General features: G+C 62.3%; 4 protein-coding genes across 7 annotated transcripts; 3 read left to right on the top strand and 1 right to left on the bottom strand.

Annotated features, from left to right (window-relative positions):
- The first annotated feature begins 891 nt into the window (after positions 1 to 891).
- On the top strand, positions 892 to 5398 carry TMEM115 (transmembrane protein 115). Its single transcript, XM_006770464.2, has 2 exons — positions 892 to 2228; positions 4656 to 5398. The coding sequence occupies exons 1-2, from the start codon at positions 1378 to 1380 to the stop codon at positions 4855 to 4857; spliced, it is 1053 nt and encodes a 350-aa protein (XP_006770527.1). The 5' UTR covers positions 892 to 1377; the 3' UTR covers positions 4858 to 5398.
- An 835-nt stretch (positions 5399 to 6233) lies between these two features.
- Positions 6234 to 9076, bottom strand: LOC102755682 (cytochrome b561 domain-containing protein 2). 2 transcript variants are annotated; one of them, XM_015568350.1, is made up of 4 exons: positions 8717 to 9076; positions 8155 to 8306; positions 7696 to 7733; positions 6234 to 7056 (listed from the first exon to the last, which is right to left on the bottom strand). In XM_015568350.1, the coding sequence occupies exons 1-4, from the start codon at positions 9025 to 9027 to the stop codon at positions 6553 to 6555; spliced, it is 1005 nt and encodes a 334-aa protein (XP_015423836.1). In that variant the 5' UTR covers positions 9028 to 9076; the 3' UTR covers positions 6234 to 6552. The 2 variants fall into 2 exon arrangements, with proteins under 2 accessions (XP_015423836.1, XP_006770525.1); XM_006770462.2 differs by lacking the exon at positions 8717 to 9076 and adding an exon at positions 8468 to 8666.
- NPRL2 (NPR2-like, GATOR1 complex subunit) lies at positions 8980 to 12179 on the top strand. Of its 3 annotated transcripts, none has more exons than XM_015568348.1 (11): positions 8980 to 9076; positions 9650 to 9741; positions 9831 to 9999; positions 10142 to 10250; positions 10614 to 10750; positions 10838 to 10935; positions 11033 to 11062; positions 11181 to 11281; positions 11357 to 11474; positions 11748 to 11890; positions 11970 to 12179. In XM_015568348.1, the coding sequence occupies exons 1-11, from the start codon at positions 8999 to 9001 to the stop codon at positions 12035 to 12037; spliced, it is 1143 nt and encodes a 380-aa protein (XP_015423834.1). In that variant the 5' UTR covers positions 8980 to 8998; the 3' UTR covers positions 12038 to 12179. The 3 variants fall into 3 exon arrangements, with proteins under 3 accessions (XP_015423834.1, XP_006770526.2, XP_015423835.1); XM_006770463.2 differs by having other exon boundaries at positions 11033 to 11069; positions 11188 to 11281; XM_015568349.1 differs by having other exon boundaries at positions 8990 to 9076; positions 9836 to 9999; positions 11033 to 11069; positions 11188 to 11281.
- A 481-nt stretch (positions 12180 to 12660) lies between these two features.
- Positions 12661 to 17051, top strand: ZMYND10 (zinc finger, MYND-type containing 10). Its single transcript, XM_006770461.2, has 12 exons — positions 12661 to 13415; positions 13643 to 13751; positions 14506 to 14622; positions 14727 to 14780; positions 14876 to 15010; positions 15083 to 15171; positions 15272 to 15372; positions 15888 to 16060; positions 16295 to 16420; positions 16498 to 16619; positions 16732 to 16857; positions 16940 to 17051. The coding sequence occupies exons 1-12, from the start codon at positions 13195 to 13197 to the stop codon at positions 17013 to 17015; spliced, it is 1449 nt and encodes a 482-aa protein (XP_006770524.1). The 5' UTR covers positions 12661 to 13194; the 3' UTR covers positions 17016 to 17051.
- The last annotated feature ends 6 nt before the right edge of the window (positions 17052 to 17057 follow it).

Genomic DNA, 17057 nt, shown 5'->3' with positions numbered 1-17057 from the left:
CCTTGACCAGAATCGAACCTGGGACCCTTCCATCCACAGGCCGACGCTCTATCCACTGAGCCACACCGGTCAGGGGTATATGCATATTTTTTTAAAGTAACTCACGATACAAAAAAATCATCTCGCACAGGACACAACCTGCCAGAAGCCACCGTTGCAATGAAGTGGGGACCCAGGGCCAGCCTTGTCCAAGTTTGTGGGGAGACTTCTCGTCCTCTGGGCCAGCAATCAGAAGGGTGTAGGGGGCAGGAAACCTGAGTTTGAGTCGTGGCTCCACCTCACTTGTAACAAGGGCAGCCTGGGCAGCGCACTCACTGTGCTCCCAGGGTGACCTGGCATTTTACACTCCAGGCCCCTCGCACCCTCAGGGCATGTTCTGTCATCTCCGTTCGACATCTCCATGAAACTGGGTTTCAGCCAAGTCCAGGAACTTCGCCAGTGTACGCAGCTGCCAAGTGGCAAGGCAAGAATTCCAACCTGGGTCAGGCCCCATGCATCCCAAACAACCTGAGTCAGGCTTACTCCAGACCATGGGCGTCCCAGTTCCCGCACACCAACTAGTAGGTACACCAGGGACACCCAGCATTCTCACCCACACACCTACCTACGAAGACACACCCATTCAGATGTACATGCCAAGGAGCCACGCTTCCCGGGGGACTCAGCAAGTGTGTGGCATGCAGTTGTGGTGCCGCCGGTACCCGCCGCTTTCCCAGGGTTAGCGATGCTTCTTCACCCACTCCCACCTCCCGAAGACTGGTGGAAAACGGTCCTGAAAACTACAATTCCCAAGCAACACCTCTTCTCACCACCGACTGGCCCGGCCCGCGCGCACAGCCTCCTGGGACTTGTAGTTCTACCCAGAACCCTGACTTCCGCTCGTCCCCAGCTTCGGCCTAGGACCCGGTGTCCCAGCATGGCGCGGACCCGGAAGACCTTCGCGGAGAGGGCATCCCGCCGCCTCCCGGGGCGCGCAGGCGCAGCACCCCTGTTTGTCGGCGCCTGAGAAGGGAGGAGGTACGGTCGAAGGCAAGACCCAGGCCGAGCCGGAGCTGACCTGACTTGACTCGGGCCCAGAGCTAGGCTCCAGTCCCGCGCGGGCCGGACCGTAGGACCTCGGAGTGGATGGAGCAGGCCCAGCCCTGAGACCAACGGCAGCCACTAGACCTGGCTCGGAGCCCCCCGGGCGGGCAGGCAGGCGGGCCGAAGCCGCCCAGGGCTTCCCCTCGGGTCCCGGGCGAGGGGCCTAGGCCCCGCCCCGCAGCCAGGCCGGGCCCGGCCCTTTGGAACCGGAGTCCACCCGACCAGAAGTGGAGTCCTCACCGGGGCGGGGCCATCGGCCAGTGACTAGGCCGGGCCCGGGCCTCCCGTCGGAAGATGCAGCGCGCCCTGCCCGGCGCCCGCCAGCACCTGGGGGCCGTCCTGGCCAGCGCCAGCGTGGTAGTGAAGGCCCTGTGCGCCGCGGTGCTGTTCCTCTACCTGCTGTCCTTCGCCGTGGACACGGGCTGCCTGGCGGTCACCCCGGGCTACCTCTTCCCGCCCAACTTCTGGATCTGGACCCTGGCCACCCACGGGCTGATGGAACAGCACGTGTGGGATGTGGCCATCAGCCTGGCCACGGTGGTGGTGGCCGGGCGCTTGCTCGAGCCCCTCTGGGGGGCCTTGGAGCTGCTCATCTTCTTCTCCGTGGTGAACGTGTCCGTGGGGCTGCTGGGGGCCTTCGCCTACCTCCTCACCTACATGGCTTCCTTCAACCTGGTGTACCTTTTCACCGTCCGCATCCACGGCGCCCTGGGCTTCCTGGGCGGCGTCCTGGTGGCGCTGAAGCAAACCATGGGGGACTGTGTGGTCCTGCGGGTGCCCCAGGTGCGCATCAGCGTGGTGCCCATGCTGCTGCTGGCGCTGCTGCTGCTCCTGCGGCTGGCCACGCTGCTCCAGAGCCCCGCGCTGGCCTCCTATGGCTTCGGGCTGCTCTCCAGCTGGGTGTACCTTCGCTTCTACCAGCGCCACAGCCGAGGCCGAGGGGACATGGCCGACCACTTTGCTTTCGCCACCTTCTTCCCGGAGATCCTGCAGCCCGTGGTGGGGCTGTTGGCGAACTTGGTGCACAGCCTCCTGGTGAAGGTGAAGATCTGCCAGAAGACGGTGAAGCGCTACGATGTGGGGGCCCCGTCCTCCATCACCATCAGCCTCCCCGGCACAGACCCTCAGGATGCGGAGCGGAGAAGGTACTGTGGGAATCTGTGAAACCTGGTTGAGCTGGGGGAGCACTCATCAAGTCGCAGCCCATCTGTCCGGGTGCCAGGGGTCAGGTGTCGGGGCGGATTCAGAAAGAGGTCGCAGCCGGTTCGCGGCCTTGAGGAACTCAGCACGTAGGTGTCTGGGCTCCGGTAGGCGCTTTGCAGTATTGCCCTTCTCCCCACCGGGGCTGCCTAAAAAGGTCTTGAGAAACACTCGGTCTCCTTGGAGCTGGGTGAGGGCCAATGGAGGGCCAGGTACGCATCACTCTGGCCTCGTCTCCGAATCTTGGAATCCGAGACACGGGTTCTGTGGAAGCCAGAAACGGCCTCTGGTTGGTCTGAGAGAGGGACACAGGAGACCCGGGGTCCTGCAGAGGCACTCTGGCCCACCCCCGTTTCCAGTGGCTGACCCATGGCCTGTTTCTGGGCCTAATTCAGATTCTGCGCTTCTCTGCCACTTGTTGAGAGGGGAGCTGGAGGTGTCACTAGGCTCCCCCGCCTCCTGCAGGGAGGCCTGTTACCAAACCCAGGGCCTGGCCACGTGACCCGGGCCTGGAGCCTGCCTTTTCATTATCTGTAAACCAAGCCATCGTCAGGCCCAGGTGGGTTACTCAGTGCACCTGGGCCAGGGCAGGACCGATCTAACTCCAGCCCTTTCTCTCCCCGGTCTGTGGCCTCGCCACAGTGGTCACAGCTCCGTTGCCAACATGATTCTTGGGTATTTTTGAGGCAGTTACTGGAGAAGTGAAATCTGCGCAGGCTCTGTTCCCTTTCCGCATTTGTCAAAGGCTGCTGCTGCTGCTCACCTGTGGCGGGCTGCCCGGCAGCTCTGAATTCAGCTGAGGAGCTCGCCCCGTGCTGACCTCCGCTGGGCTGTGGGTTGAGGACGGGATACGTCCCTTTCTTGAAAGTTTCCAGCCGGGCAGTGCCACAGGTGACTGTGGTCCACGGTGGCGGGTGCGCCGGCAGAAGTGTGGGCCCTGCAGTCGTGTCTCTATGGCCGAGAAGCCCCAGAGACCGAGGTCTGTCTGAACCCTCCCCCATGGAGGAGCTGGAGCCGGCAGGCTGGGCCGGTAGCAGCTGGGCTGTCCTCAGAGCTCTCAGGTGGGGCCAGGTCACGGGCGGTCCCTCTGCCAGTGACGGGTCTTGCTGGGACTGTTAGGGTTGGCTGGACATTGACAACACCTCTGCTCAGGCCCAAGAAAATGGACGGTGGAGGCAGGTTGGGGCAGGGGTATCAGGAGGCAGATTCTGGCACAGCCTGTGGTGGGCTGACTTGGGGGTGGGAGTTACTCCTCCAGTCACTCTGACATCTGGCCGCATGCTACTCCCAGATGCAAAGGCTACTCCTCGTGGCCGCAGGGTTTCCTGTCTCTCACCCTCGTGAGGAAGTGACTAGCAAGTCTCCACCTCTGTCCCTCGGCAGGCCTTGCACAGCACTGACAAGTCAGCCTCCAGAAGGGGAGCCGGGGAGCCGCGGAGAGGACTGCCCTGTCTGTGCCAGGGCAGGCTGTGCCATGTGCCAGGCTGGAGGGCAGAGTGGAAGTGTGCAGGCTTTTTGTGCCCGTGCCCTTGCTGCCTGTCACGCTCCCTGCCTGGGGGAGATTTTGGTTCTCGCTGGAACTCGGAAGGCTACGCTCTGTCCCCCAGCTGGCGGCAGAGGCTGAGCACCAGGCCCTCGGTGGCCACTGTCGGAAGTGCTGCCTGGCAGCACCCCACCTCGTGGGGACGGGACCAGTGCACGTATATTCCTGCTCGTGCCTTTCCTCCTGAGCGGGTCTCTCAGAATCTGCCAGGAGAACCGTAGGCTCTGGGCTGTGCCTACCTGCGTGGCTGGTCCTCCTTCCTCTCGCCCTGCCAAGGACTCGGTGTGTTCCCACTGCCGCACAGGGCCTGGCGGCTTGGGGGTTCTTCTGGGAGGAACGTTGGAACCCCTTGGGGTGGGTTGACCCGCCTTAGCCCGCTTTCCAGAGCAGGTGCTTGAGTCCCAGCCTTCCCCAAAGACCCTTCCAGGAGGCTCAAAGCACCCCTAAGGAGTGGGGGGAGGCGTTCTTATCCTCTCCAGTGACACCAGTGCCCAGGCAGAAACTGGTAGGTCCAGGCGCCCTTCTCCCCGTCTGCCTGGGGGGCAGGGGAGGGGGCACCAGCTCTGCCACCCTTGGGCACCACCTCGGAACCACGCCTTCTCAGGCTGGAGGTGCCTCCGCTGGGGGAGGAGGGCTCTCCAGCCTCAGAGCCTCGTTCTGATGGTAGCGGCCCAATCCGGCCCCCGGGGAGCATGGCCCTGCAGGGGAAGGGAGCACTGAGGTGCCTCTGAGGAGTCCGAGTGGTGCGGGGAGTCAGCATCCTGGGCCAGAGCAGGGCGCGAGCCGAGTCCCAGCCCAGAGTGACCCGCCATCTTCCCTCTGCCCCCAGGCAGCTGGCCCTGAAGGCCCTGAACGAGCGACTGAAGAGAGCGGAGGACCAGTCCGCCTGGCCGAGCATGGACGACGACGAGGAGGCCGGGGCCAAGGCGGACAGCCCTCTGCCCTCCGACAAGGGCCCCGCCCTCCCAGGGAAGGGGGCTGCCCCAGAATCCAGCCTGATCACCTTTGAGGCAGCTCCCCCGAAGCTGTAACTCCAGACCGCCTTGAGTGTAGCACCTCCTCTCCCACCCCCGACCCCGCTCGGCTGCTCCGAGGAGAGGGAAGACGGTCCGGGGTCTCCGCAGCCTCCTGCTATTTCTCGCCAACACTACCCAGGCCTCTTGCTACCTGGTCACAACTCCAGACAACCACTAAGCCAGGCATCCGCCAGCCGGGGTGTCTGAGGTCAGACTGCACCTCGGCAGGTCGCCCCAAGCAAGTGGCAGTGGGGACACTGGTGCCGCAGCTTCGGGCCAACCCTCACACCTGATACTGGTGGCCGAGAGCCCTGAGCCAAGGCAAGGATTTGCCAAAAACGTCCTGGGGGGTCCAGCCCGCGTAGGAGCCAGCACAGGGCTGTGCCTCCCTGCCCACCCCGGAAGGACTATTCACCTCGAGATTTCCGGTTCCCTCTGCTGTGGCCACGGCTGCTGCTAGGCCAGAGCGGCCACAGCTCCCAGGCGTTTTCTACGGGACCACTGAGCGGGCGGCTGGCCCAGCGCAGTGTCAATAAAGCAGTTCTTTGAGGTATGACTCCTGGGCTGTTGGACCACCTCGTGCAGCCCCTCTTCGTGCTCAGCTGCAAAGTCAGGGACTTTACTCCCGGTCCAAGGGCTCAGTCCCGATGGCAACTCCAGCTGGAGAAGAGGCCCATTGCCCCCCTCTCCCTTCCCCAACCACATGCCCACTGTCACCTCACGCCCTTACTCATTTTCTTTCTCCCTCCTATCCCCATGCAGAGGCCCTGCCCAGGGGATCTTAGGACTGAGGGCTTCTCTATCCTCAGGAATTTTTTTTTAATATATTTTATTGATTTTTTTATAGGGAGGAAGGGAGAGGGATAGAGAGTTGGAAACATTGATGAGAGAGAAACATCGATCAGCTGCCTCCTGCACACCTCCCACTGGGGATCTGCCCGCAACCAAGGTACATGCCCTTGACCGGAATTGAATCCGGGACCCTTCAGTCTGCAGGCCGACGCTCTATCCACTGAGCCAAACCGGTCAGGGCAATCCTCAGGAATTCTTATCCAGGGCTCACCTCCAGGACCAGTGCTCAGTGCTTGACACCTAGGAGCCAGCCATCCTGCTCCCATCTTGTCATTGCCCAGCACAGTGGGCAGCTGGGGGGCTGAAAGGACACGGCGGTACATTCACAGCCACAGCCCGAGGGCTTTCTGGGCCTTGGGTAACATGGGCCTCTGGGCAGCCAGATCCTAGGGCTTGTGCGCTGGGAGAGCGTCAGTTCCGCAGTGAGCAGCCAGGAACAGGGTCCCGTGGCACCCAGCGCCCCCTTTTTCATCCTGATGGTCTTAGAACTATCCCCAACTCTGGGCTATTCTCCCCATCCAGTCTTTCCCATCTTTTTAAATTTTTATTTTAATTTTTTTGTCCTGTAATTTCTGGACATACCAATACAAGTATGAGCTGAGTTGCTGGGGAGGCAATCTTGCAACCCCAGTTTCATCCAGACCCACAATCCATGAGCTCCTCTGGGACGGTAGAGAGAGAAGGAGGGAGGAGGCACTCCAGTGTGAGGAGCAAGCACAGATGCCACACACAGGACTCCGCCCCTGAGTGCCCAGGGCCTGAGGTGTCCCTGTGACCTAGACATTTGAGAGAGTCCACAGTGTCCCAGCGCCAGCTCCTACATGAGGGGCAAGTCCAGGCTTCGAGGCTGCGAAGAACTCACGGCTGAATCCTTTTGCGGTACAGGTAGGCATTGCTCACCTGGTTCATGATGACCAAGCTGGTGACGACAGGGCAGAGCACCGCCAGGTACCAGACTCCACCAGTGACTGTGGCAGTGAACCAGAGTGAGCACATGCCCAGCAAGAGGCTGGCACTGCCCAGAAGGTAGCCCACTAGCCCAGAAGTGGCATGGTACAGCTTGAGCTTGGACAGGGGCCATCGGGGCAGCAGTTTGGGGTAGAGGAGCCCCACCCCACCTGAGCACTGCAGCCCTGCCCACAGCACAGCGAGCAGCCCTGCCCGCCCATGCCAGGTGGCCAGGTGGGCTTTGCCAAGCTGTTCCTTGTGGAGGATGACAAGGCCCACGCCCAGCAGCGCACACAGCAGGGCCAGCAGCTGTAGCACCCAGTGGCAGCGGGCTCGGCCTTTCCGCGAGAGGGATCGCAGCAGTGAGCTCTCAGGAGAGAATACCAGCAGGGCCTCCGTCATCAGGAAAGAGAACTGGGGAGACCGCATGGGAAACGAAGTGAGGATGCTGCCCAGCAGAAGGGAAGAAAGATTTAGGTAACCTAAGCTGCCAGTCAGCCAGATTCCCCTCCATTCTCTCCCCGCTGACCAGAGTGTCCATGGGTGGGGCAGGAATGGAGAGCTCCCTCTGGGACATCGGCCGAGTAACCCGCGAGAGGCACCCCCCACAGTCCTCGGGTGCTGTTTTGAAATGACATCTCTTCCCCGGCAAACACAAGGTTTGAGACGTGGCACTTATAAATGATTCACAAGCTTTGTTTCCCTGACACAGGGCGGGATACAATTTCTTGGCAGAGCTGGCCAAGCAGGTGCAGTGTGTCAGGGAAAACGGGGTGCGTCACTGTAAGTTCAGGGATAAAGGGGCGGAAGTAACCCCAAGTGCATTTTCTAAGCTTCCTGCCTGGAGGTGGGCGCACCTCATTTTGTGCTCAGACAAGCCCTACCATTTGCCCTGGGACTTGAGTACTCTGGTTCCCGTCTGGGATCTGTGCCACGGGCAGACTGCAGCATTCCACATTACCCCCTGGATGTAAGTGACCATAGGAGGCCAGTAGGCCACCACCCCTCCCTGGGCTCCCTCCCACCCCTAGAGCTGTCCCGGCCACTACTTACAGCCAGAGACATGAGCACGGGGTGCCAGGAGAACAGACCTGCAATAGAAGAGGAGGCCGGTAAGGCGGGGGAAGAGCCCGGCCGCAACAACTGTAGGCTGAGGCCCAAGGGAGCCCCCTCTGCTCCAAGCTGACCCCATACCCATCCTCTTCCTGGTCCCTCCGGGTCAGAGGCCATGCTTTGCCACTCCTCTGGCAGTCCTCCCTCCTGCCCACTGCACTTTGCAAGAGACAGCCAAGTGGAGCACCAAGGCAAGGAAAGAGAGCCGGGTACTCGGCCGGCCAAGCTGGCAGAGCCCCCACACTCATCTACTCCACCCACTTATCCCTCCAGCATCGCATGCACGGCCCTCAGCCACCCATGCCTCTCCCAGGAGTCAGGCCCCAGGTTTCCCATTGCCCCTGCTCCCAGGACAAGTGGCCCTTTCCTCCCCAGAAGTTAATTATAAATTACACTTACTGGAGCCAGGCCTGGCAAGCACTGCCACAAAGATGGTAAAGCCCAGGGCCACAAGATGGGCAGCAGCCCCAGAGGCAGTGCGTAGAGCTCGGTAGATGTGCGACTCGGTCTCCACAGAAAGAGCCATGGTCAACCAGGCCGGCGGCTGTAGCCTGAAAGCATAGGAGCGTAAGCAAGGGTCGCGGATGCCGCGGTCCACTCCTCTCGCTGGAGCAAGTGTTGCAGGGCAGGGATGCCACTCTCCTCCAAGAACCGAAGGTAGAAAGACAGGCACCAGCAATAGTTAAAGGACCGGCGGCCTGTCAGCATGTACCTGCATCTGAACTGGCACTGATCACTGGCCCACCTTCCAGGTAGGAAGCGCAACGCCGTGTAACAGACTACAAATCCCAGAGTGCACCACGCCGTCACCGGGCGGGAGCGCCAGCTAATAGGACAAGAAGCCCTACGGGAATTGTAGTTCCCAGCTGCGACCAAATTGCAGCCTGATTCCCTTCCCGCACAGCTTCCTCACGTGCCGCAGGCATGTAGCTCCTCTACGCTAGGAATTCGCCTGCCTCACCCGCAGCGCCGATCGGACGCGGTGGTTTTCTCCTGAGAAAGCGGGATACTCTGGACCCTGCCGCGCGAGCCGCCACCTCGTAGCGGATCCGCCTCACTTCCGGGTGTGATGACTATCCACCGGAAATTCCTGGTCCAACCTCCTCCGTAGCCACGCCTCTGGGCTGCTCTGCGCATGCGCTGTTGAGCAGCCGTCTTCATGGGTGCGAGTGCGCAGGCGTGCTGGACCCAGCGGCCAAGGCCTGGGAGCTGGTGTTCCCGAGGACTCGGTCCCGTTAGCGCCATGAGCAGCGGCTGCCGCATCGAATGCATATTTTTCAGCGAGTTCCATCCCACGCTGGGACCCAAGATCACCTATCAGGTGCCATCGGGCTCGCGGGCTTGGTGGGGAAATAGGGGCGCTCTCCAGAACTCAGTCCGCTGTCTGGAGGCGGCGGATGCCTGTCCCCGCGCTGCACGCAGGCCCGCTCCTCCTTCATTCGCCGAGAATCGTGAACCGAGAGGGTGCTCAGACCCAGGTCCCAGCCTCCCGGCGAGAGGGCGCAGACAAACCGCATAGGCAGTGATGGTGGGAAGCAGAATGCGGGGACCCAGCAGAGATGCCAGGTCCCACGGGAGGTGGAGGTGGGTGGTTCACTAGTTTCCCTGGCTGCATAGGGATGTAGGTGAGCGAAGAGAGTGGGCCAGACAGAGGGAACAGCATGTGCAAAAGCCAGGAGGCAAGTGAGAACATAGCGTGTGCTTGTAAACAAGGGAGTAGCAGGCCTGGGTGGATGGGAGAGGCAGTGCGTTGCGCTCGGCAGATGTGCGACTCGGTCTCCACAGAAAGAGCCCTGGCCAACCAGCTGAAGAGGGCTTAGGTTTGGGGGATTTCCCGTTTACTCGGCCTCGTACCGAGGTCCACTGTTGAGTCCTTTGCCACTTCCCTTCCCAGGTTCCTGAGGACTTCATCTCCCGGGAGCTGTTTGACACGGTCCAGGTGTACATCATCACCAAGCCAGAGCTGCAGAACAAGCTCATCACTGTGTGAGGCCCTAGCTGGGGGGTCCCGGGAGGAGTGGGCAGGCTTGGGAGTGGGAGGAGCCTGACTCTGGCCCCACCTCCCCCCTGTCTAGCACAGCCATGGAGAAGAAACTGATTGGCTGCCCTGTGTGCATCGAGCACAAGAAATACAGCCGCAATGCCCTGCTCTTCAACCTGGGCTTTGTGTGTGACGCCCAGGCCAAGACCTGTGCCCTTGAGCCCATCGTCAAAAAGCTGGCTGGCTACCTGACCACACTGGAGGTCTGCAACACCTTGGGCTTGGGTGGACGGGCAGGCAGAGTTGGGGAAGGTATTCACATGACTCCAAAGCCCTCCAGACCTAGGACCCTGCCAGGGCAGGATGCCTGGGAGGTGCCCACCATGCTGTCCGTGCTCCATCCAGCTGGAGAGCAGCTTCGTGTCATCGGAGGAGAGCAAGCAGAAGTTGGTGCCCATCATGACCATTTTGCTGGAGGAGCTCAATGCCTCAGGCCGGTGTACTCTGCCCATCGGTATGGCCCAGCTTCTGCAAGGACAGCGGAGCGGGGAGGAGGGATGGGAAAGTGACAGGGGAAGGTGAGCCCAGCCAAGGACAAGACTCATGAACAAATTCGTGGCCAGGCAATAGCCATGAGCTGAGTTGATGATGTGCAGGGTCCTGTGCATGACCGGGCTGGGGCTGGGGCTGGGGAGGCCAGCCGAGCTCCAGCTGTCCGATGGGCATGCTCCTTCCCCTCTCTGGACCTCCGTCTCTCGCTTTATAAGAGGGGAAGATTGGCCCTACTCAGAGCCACCTGCCTGCCTCAGGGTTGCTGGAGGGTGATGGAGGGCCTCTTGGAAGAGGGGCGCTGAGAATATGGGTGGGACCCCTGCAGATGAGTCCAACACCATCCACTTGAAGGTGATTGAGCAGCGGCCGGACCCGCCTGTGGTTCAGGAGTACGATGTGCCCGTCTTCACCAAGGACAAGGAGGATTTCTTCAGCTCCCAGTGGGACCTCACCACACAGCAGGTGTGCCAGCCCTCCCTGGGGTCACCAGCAGAGGCTGGCCTCCTCCTTGGCCTCACCCCACCCCTACTGCCTGCCTGCCCTGCTCAGATCCTGCCCTACATTGATGGCTTCCGCCACGTGCAGAAGATCTCGGCCGAGGCAGATGTGGAGCTCAACCTGGTGCGCATCGCCATCCAGAACCTGCTGTGAGTGGGGCCGTCACACCCAGGAGAGCGCTGTCCGCGGGGCCTGGGGCTGGGGTTGGGTGCAACCCCCCGAAGCTGAGCACAGCTCTTCTCCCAGGTACTACGGTGTGGTGACCCTGGCATCCATCCTCCAGGTAGGGGAGTCTGGGTCTGGTTATGCAGGGAGTGGATCATTGGCTGGGCCACACTGGGGCCGTCCGACTTCCAATCCCCTCGCTCAGGCTCCTGTGCCTCCTGCCACCTCCCCTCCAGTACTCCAACGTGTACTGCCCCACGCCCAAGGTCCAGGACCTGGTGGATGACAAGTCCCTGCAGGAGGAGTGTCTGTCCTACGTGACCAAACAAGGTAATGGGGGGCTCTGGGGAGGCCACCTCAGGGAGGGCAAGGGTCACCTGGAGAGCTGACCGCGGGCCCCCACAGGGCACAAGAGAGCCAGTCTCCGGGATGTGTTCCAGCTGTACTGCAGCCTGAGCCCCGGCACTACCGTGAGAGACCTCATTGGCCGCCACCCCCAGCAGCTGCAGCGTGTTGATGAACGGTCAGAGGGGATCTCCTGGGGCACAAGGGGTTTGCCTGAAGGCAGACATACCCTCTCTCTCTCTCTCGGGAGCCCTGGGTTAGAGAGGAAGCAAGAGATTCCCAGTGAAAGAATCATGAGGCACTGCTAGTCCAGGCAGGCTTCCTGGAGGTGGTGGGTTTGGAAGCCAGTCTGCTCACTAAGACAGCACTGAGGGGAGACTGTAGGGCAAGGTTGGCCTGGTGGAAGAAGGCCTGGCCAGGCATCACCCCTCTCCCTCAACCTGCACCCCAGGAAGCTGATCCAGTTCGGGCTTATGAAGAACCTCATCCGGAGACTACAGAAGTACCCGGTGCGGGTGTCTCGGGAGGAGCGGAGCCACCCTGCCCGCCTTTACACAGGCTGCCATAGCTACGACGAGATCTGCTGCAAGACAGGTGGAGGCAGGCAGGGTGCTGGGGTGGGGTCAGGCGGGGTAGCCAAGCCCAGGGTGCTGACCTCCCCTCCGCCACCCAGGCATGAGCTACCAGGAGCTGGATGAACGGCTGGAGAATGACCCCAACATCATCATCTGCTGGAAGTGAGGCTGGCGGGGTGGACACCTGCCCTACTCTCTCCTGCCAAGCCCTGCCTGGTGCTGAGGGCTAGACCTGTAGCCTCGTCCCTCCTGTCACAGTGTTGACCCTCCCCCCGTTCTGTAAATAAAGTCATCCCTTTCACCCTCCCTTTACTGGCTACCATCTCTGAGCCGGCCCCAGGGAACTCACAGTGAAAGAGCCTTGGTCCTGGCGCCCTGGAGCGCCACCTGGCGGGCAGAGCCGACAATGGACAAGCAAATGTGTCCCCTATTTCAAAACAATCAGGAAGTTGTGATAAAGAGAGTGAGTTGGGCCGGGCTGGCGTGGCCCAGTGGATAGAGCGTTCCATTCGGGTCAAGGGCACATGCCCGTTTCGGGCTCGATCCCCCATGCAGGAGGCAGCGATCCATGTGTCTCTCTCATTGATGTTTCTGTCTCCCTCTCACTTCCTGAAATCAATGTAAAAGAAAAAAGAGAGAGTTGGGATGAGCGGGGGCTGCTCTGGATTATTTGGGCCAGGAAGGCCCTGATGGGTGACTTACCAGCCCTGAAGGAGGAAGAGGGATCCAGGCAGAGGGAAGAGCTGCGGAAACCCCGAGGCCAGAACCACCTAGGGATGGGTGGGAGGCAGGGGGAGCGGGACGGGAAACAAAGTCCCGGAAAAGGGGAGGGAGCAGAGCCTGATGCCGCGAGCGCTGGCGAGCCGCTTTGGACGTGGTGTTCTGAGCGCCAGAGGCAGCCCTGGAGGCGCCGTCCCGCAACGTCTCCGGTGCACCTGGCAGAGCCCAGTGGAAAGGCTCAGCGGCGGCCACGCGAGGCGGTGCAGCCGGAGGAAAGTGGGGGGCCCTGCACAGAACTGAGGAGTCCAGCCGAGAGGGCGAGCTGGGTGTGCGCTGCGGGGCAGCTGCGCGAGGCCGGGACCCGGCCGGGCCCACTGGGCATCGGTACGCGGAGAGGCCTAGGCCCGGGGTCTGACACTCGGGAGGCCGGTGCTCCGCAGCCCGGGGTCGGGGAGAAAGCTCGGGAAGGCCGAATAGGGAGGGCTGCTGCTAGGGGGGGCTGCGGCCCGCCTCCCAGCGGGGGCGGCGGGTGGGGACCTGGCCCCGGCCCCGGGCGGAGGCGGGGCCCAGGCCACACTGCGCAGACTCGAGCTAGCCGTTTCCATGGCGACGAGGCCCAAGCTCCTCAACTGCTTCACAACTGTCAGTCCCAGACTTGGTCCCCACCAGACCCCGATCCTGTGGGTAACCGCACCTCAGCGCCGGCTGAACCCCGCCTTTTCCGGCCCCGACATGAGCGGCCTGGAGCTGCTGCTGCCGGGGGAGGCTGATATCTTGGTGCGGGGACTTCGCAGCTTCCCGCTGCTCGAGATGGGCTCCGCAAGGTGAGGCAGCTGAGCCCGGGTCAGGCAGAGGCATGGGGTCAGAGCCCTGGAGTGGAGGGAGTTCCGACATTGGAGAGAAGGGTTGCCCAGTGTGGAGGGGCCCCCAGGGGTACAGGGTCTTGAGCCCTCTCTGACCCCTCAGGATCAGGTTAGCTTCAGTGGGCTCAGCCCCCACCCCACTCCTACTGCACACATGTGCACCCAAACACACACACCCTCCGGGGCAGGTGGAACCAGCAGCATGAACACCTGGAGAAGCTGAACATGCAGGCCATCCTTGATGCCACGGCCAGCCAGGGTGAGCCCATCCAGGAGCTGCTGGTCACCCATGGGAAGGTATGCTGGGGGCAGGGCAGGGTTTCTGCCTTCCCCCACCCGCCCGCCACTCTGCCCCTCAGGAGCACGCTGGTGTCTGTCCTTCCCTCAAGCTGGCACCCCTGCCCTCCCCAAAGGAGGAGGAGTGCATCACTCACTTGACTTGCACCCCTGTCCTGCTGGTCACGGCCTTGGCATGCCAGGCGGGTGCAGTGTGGGTTGACTAGGGAGATAGTCATGGATCCTAGAACAGCCTCGCCTGCAGAGGAAGGGCCAAAGTTCTAGGGACACGAACTGGGATTATGGCCCCAGTAGATGACCTGAGATGTCACCTGACAAAAGGGTTCCTCTGCAGGAAAAGGTGCAGCCCCTGGTGAGAGGTGGGGTGGGAAGGGGGCGTTCTGAAGGGCCCTGGCTAAGGGTGAGGCCCAGGCACACAAGAGCCTTGGAAGGCCAGAGGACAGGGACAAGAGAAGGGCATGAGCAGGAGGGCGGACCTAGGAGACACCCGAATGGGAGAGGGGGGACAAAGGCACATACATGTACAGGGAACAAGGTTAGGAGCAGTCACATGGGGGATGTCCCCACAGAGATGTCAAGGGCAGCTGGAAATGAAGGTCAAGGTGCAGGAGAGAGGTCAGAAGGGAACTCGTGGGGCATAGGAGGGTCTGGGGCCCAGGGGAGTCAGGAGAGCTGGGCTAGGCCATGCCAGGGATGGGAGGGTTGCTAGGCCAAGGTCGGCGTCTCGTCCCTGTCCTTGCCCCTCCCCACAAAGATCCCGACGCTGGTGGGGGAGCTGATTGCCGTGGAGATGTGGAAGCAGAAGGTGTTCCCTGTGCTGTGCAAACTGGAGGACTTCAAGCCCCAGAACACCTTCCCCATCTACATGGTGGTGAGCTGGCCCCGTCTGCGCTCCCCTCGCCCCCCAACCCGCCCCCATCAGCTGGTAGCCCCTCCCCTTGGTCAGCAGCCTGCACCTGTCCTGTGTGTCTGCAGCTGCACCATGAGGCTTCCATCATCAATCTCCTGGAGACCGTGTTCTTCCACAAGGTGAGGCTCAGCCCCGCCCACTGGCTCCTGCCCCGGGCCAGAGGGGCTGTGTCTGGGAGGAGCCATCAGAGAGAATGTCCCCCCTCCACCCCCAGGAGGTGTGTGAGTCAGCAGAGGACACCGTCTTGGACCTGGTGGACTACTGCCACCGCAAACTGACTCTGTTGGTGGCCCAGAGCGGCCGCGGTGAGCCCCCGGAGGAGGAGGCTGAGGACGTCTCTCCCATGAAGGTGGGCTGAGGTTCCTGGGGTTGGAGGAGCTAGACCCCGGCTCCCCGGGCCTAAGCGCCACGTGCCCCCCAGGAGCTGCAGATGCAGGCCGAGCTGATGGAATTTGAGATCGCACTGAAGGCACTCTCTGTGCTCCGCTACGTCACTGACTGTGTGGACAGGTGGGCTGCCCTGCGGCCTCGGGCCTCGGGCCTCGGGCCTCGGTGAAGGGCAGGAGCCTGGACCGTCACCTCTACTCACCTCTCCCCCCCACCCCCCCAGCCTGTCCCTGAGCACCCTGAGCCGCATGCTAAGCACCCACAACCTGCCCTGCCTCCTGGTGGAACTGCTGGAGCACAGTCCCTGGAGCCGGAGGGAAGGAGGTACGGTCCTCCTCCACCTGCTCAAGCCCCAGCTCGGAACTTCCAGGGTGTCCTCCAGGATTGTGGGGGGGCAGCATGCACACAGGTAGGCGGACTGTGCCCCCTCGCCCACAGAGGGCGTCAGGATGGCTGACCCAGAAGTGGGCCTAGGCCAGCCGTGGGCAAACTACGGCCCGTGGGCTGGATCCGGCCTGTTTGAAATGAATAAAACTAAAAAAAAAAAAAGATCGTACCCTTTTATGTAATGATGTTTACTTTGAATTTATATTAGTTCACACAAACACTCCATCCATGCTTTTGTTCCGGCCCTCCGGTCCAGTTTAAGAACCCATTGTGGCCCTCGAGTCAAAAAGTTTGCCCACCCCTGGCCTAGACCCAGTCTCTGCAGCAGGCAGGGCCCATGTGTCCACTACCAAGGACTCATTCTACTCGGGAGCAGTCAGTCCCCTGTCCACGCGGCTGCTCATTCACAGAGCACGCGCTGCCTGCACCCAGAATGCTGCTTCCTCTCCCAGGCAAGCTGCAGCAATTTGAGGGGGGCCGTTGGCAGACAGTGGCCCCCTCAGAGCAGCAAAAGATGAGCAAGTTGGACGGGCAGGTGTGGATCGCCCTGTACAACCTGCTGCTGAGCCCTGAGGCCCGGGCCCGCTACTGCCTCACAAGCTTCGCCAAAGGACAGCTGCTGAAGGTGGGGAACCCCTCCCACGCACCCCACCGCCCCAGCACGGAGCCTACCCCACCCCTGCTGCTCGGTCTTTGCCCACCCACCTCAGCCCCAGTCCTGTTCCCAGACCTTGGGCCTCAGGTAATAGCAACTAGTGGGACACGGGCCCGAAGGCACCCTCAGCCCAGCCCAGGCCGTCCCTGTTCCTGGACCCGCTGGTCAGCACCGTGTCACACTGGCCTCCCCTGGCCCCTGCAGCTTCGGGCCTTCCTCACAGACACTCTGATCGACCAGCTGCCCCACCTGGGGGACCTGCAGGGCTTCCTGGCCCACCTGGCCCTGGCCGAGCCCCAGCCCCCCAAGAAGGACCTGGTGTTCGAGCAGGTAGGCACTGCGAGCACGAGCTCAGGACCCCCGCCCGCTGCCTGCCCCTCCCTGCCACTCCCCACTTCTCCCCCCAGATCCCCGAAATCTGGGAGCGGCTGGAGCGAGAGAACAAAGGCAAGTGGAGGGCCATAGCCAAGCACCAGCTGCAGCACGTGTTCAGCCCCTCGGAGCAGGACCTCCGGCTGCAGGCGCAGAGGTGGGGCTGCAGGGCGGCAGCGTGGGAGGGACGGAGAGGCATGGAGGGGGTCGGGGTGCTCCTGTGCCCCCCCCCCCACCAGGCCAGCCAGGCCTCCTGACGCTCCTCCCAGGTGGGCTGAGACCTACAGGCTGGATGTGCTGGAGGCGGTGGCTCCGGAGCGGCCCCGCTGTGCCTACTGCAGCGCAGAGGCTTCCAAACGCTGCTCGCGCTGCCAGAACGAGTGGTATTGTTGCAGGTGAGGGCACCCTAGGACGTGGGCCCCACGCCCCTCTCCACACCCACCCGCTCCGCCCCCTCACGGGCCCACCTGCCTGCAGGGAGTGCCAAGTCAAGCACTGGGAGAAGCACCGAAAGGCGTGCGTCCCGGTCGCCCAGGGTGGCAGAGGGAAGTGAAGCGCAGCTGCTGAGCGCCCCCCAGGGCCACGCAACCAGCCA

Source organism: Myotis davidii, unplaced genomic scaffold (assembly GCF_000327345.1).
Source record: "Myotis davidii unplaced genomic scaffold, ASM32734v1 scaffold663, whole genome shotgun sequence".
NCBI classification, from domain to species: Eukaryota; Metazoa; Chordata; class Mammalia; order Chiroptera; family Vespertilionidae; genus Myotis; species Myotis davidii.
This window is presented reverse-complemented; position numbering and strand designations above follow the sequence as displayed.

Coding starts and splice junctions, on each gene's coding strand:
- TMEM115 (XM_006770464.2), top strand. CDS start 1,378: ATGCAGCGCGCCCTGCCCGGCGCCCGCCAGCACCTGGGGGCCGTCCTG. Junction 2,229..4,655: donor CAGGATGCGGAGCGGAGAAG/GTACTGTGGGAA, acceptor CTCTGCCCCCAG/GCAGCTGGCCCTGAAGGCCC.
- NPRL2 (XM_015568348.1), top strand. CDS start 8,999: ATGAGCAGCGGCTGCCGCATCGAATGCATATTTTTCAGCGAGTTCCAT. Junction 10,936..11,032: donor ATCGCCATCCAGAACCTGCT/GTGAGTGGGGCC, acceptor CTCTTCTCCCAG/GTACTACGGTGTGGTGACCC. Junction 11,063..11,180: donor GTGGTGACCCTGGCATCCAT/CCTCCAGGTAGG, acceptor CCTGCCACCTCC/CCTCCAGTACTCCAACGTGT.
- ZMYND10 (XM_006770461.2), top strand. CDS start 13,195: ATGGCGACGAGGCCCAAGCTCCTCAACTGCTTCACAACTGTCAGTCCC. Junction 15,373..15,887: donor CTGGAGCCGGAGGGAAGGAG/GTACGGTCCTCC, acceptor TTCCTCTCCCAG/GCAAGCTGCAGCAATTTGAG. Junction 16,421..16,497: donor AGGACCTGGTGTTCGAGCAG/GTAGGCACTGCG, acceptor TTCTCCCCCCAG/ATCCCCGAAATCTGGGAGCG.
- LOC102755682 (XM_015568350.1), bottom strand. CDS start 9,027: ATGCATTCGATGCGGCAGCCGCTGCTCATGGCGCTAACGGGACCGAGT. Junction 7,734..8,154: donor GCTTGCCAGGCCTGGCTCCA/GTAAGTGTAATT, acceptor CTTCTATTGCAG/GTCTGTTCTCCTGGCACCCC. Junction 7,057..7,695: donor CCGTGCTCATGTCTCTGGCT/GTAAGTAGTGGC, acceptor CGGTCTCCCCAG/TTCTCTTTCCTGATGACGGA.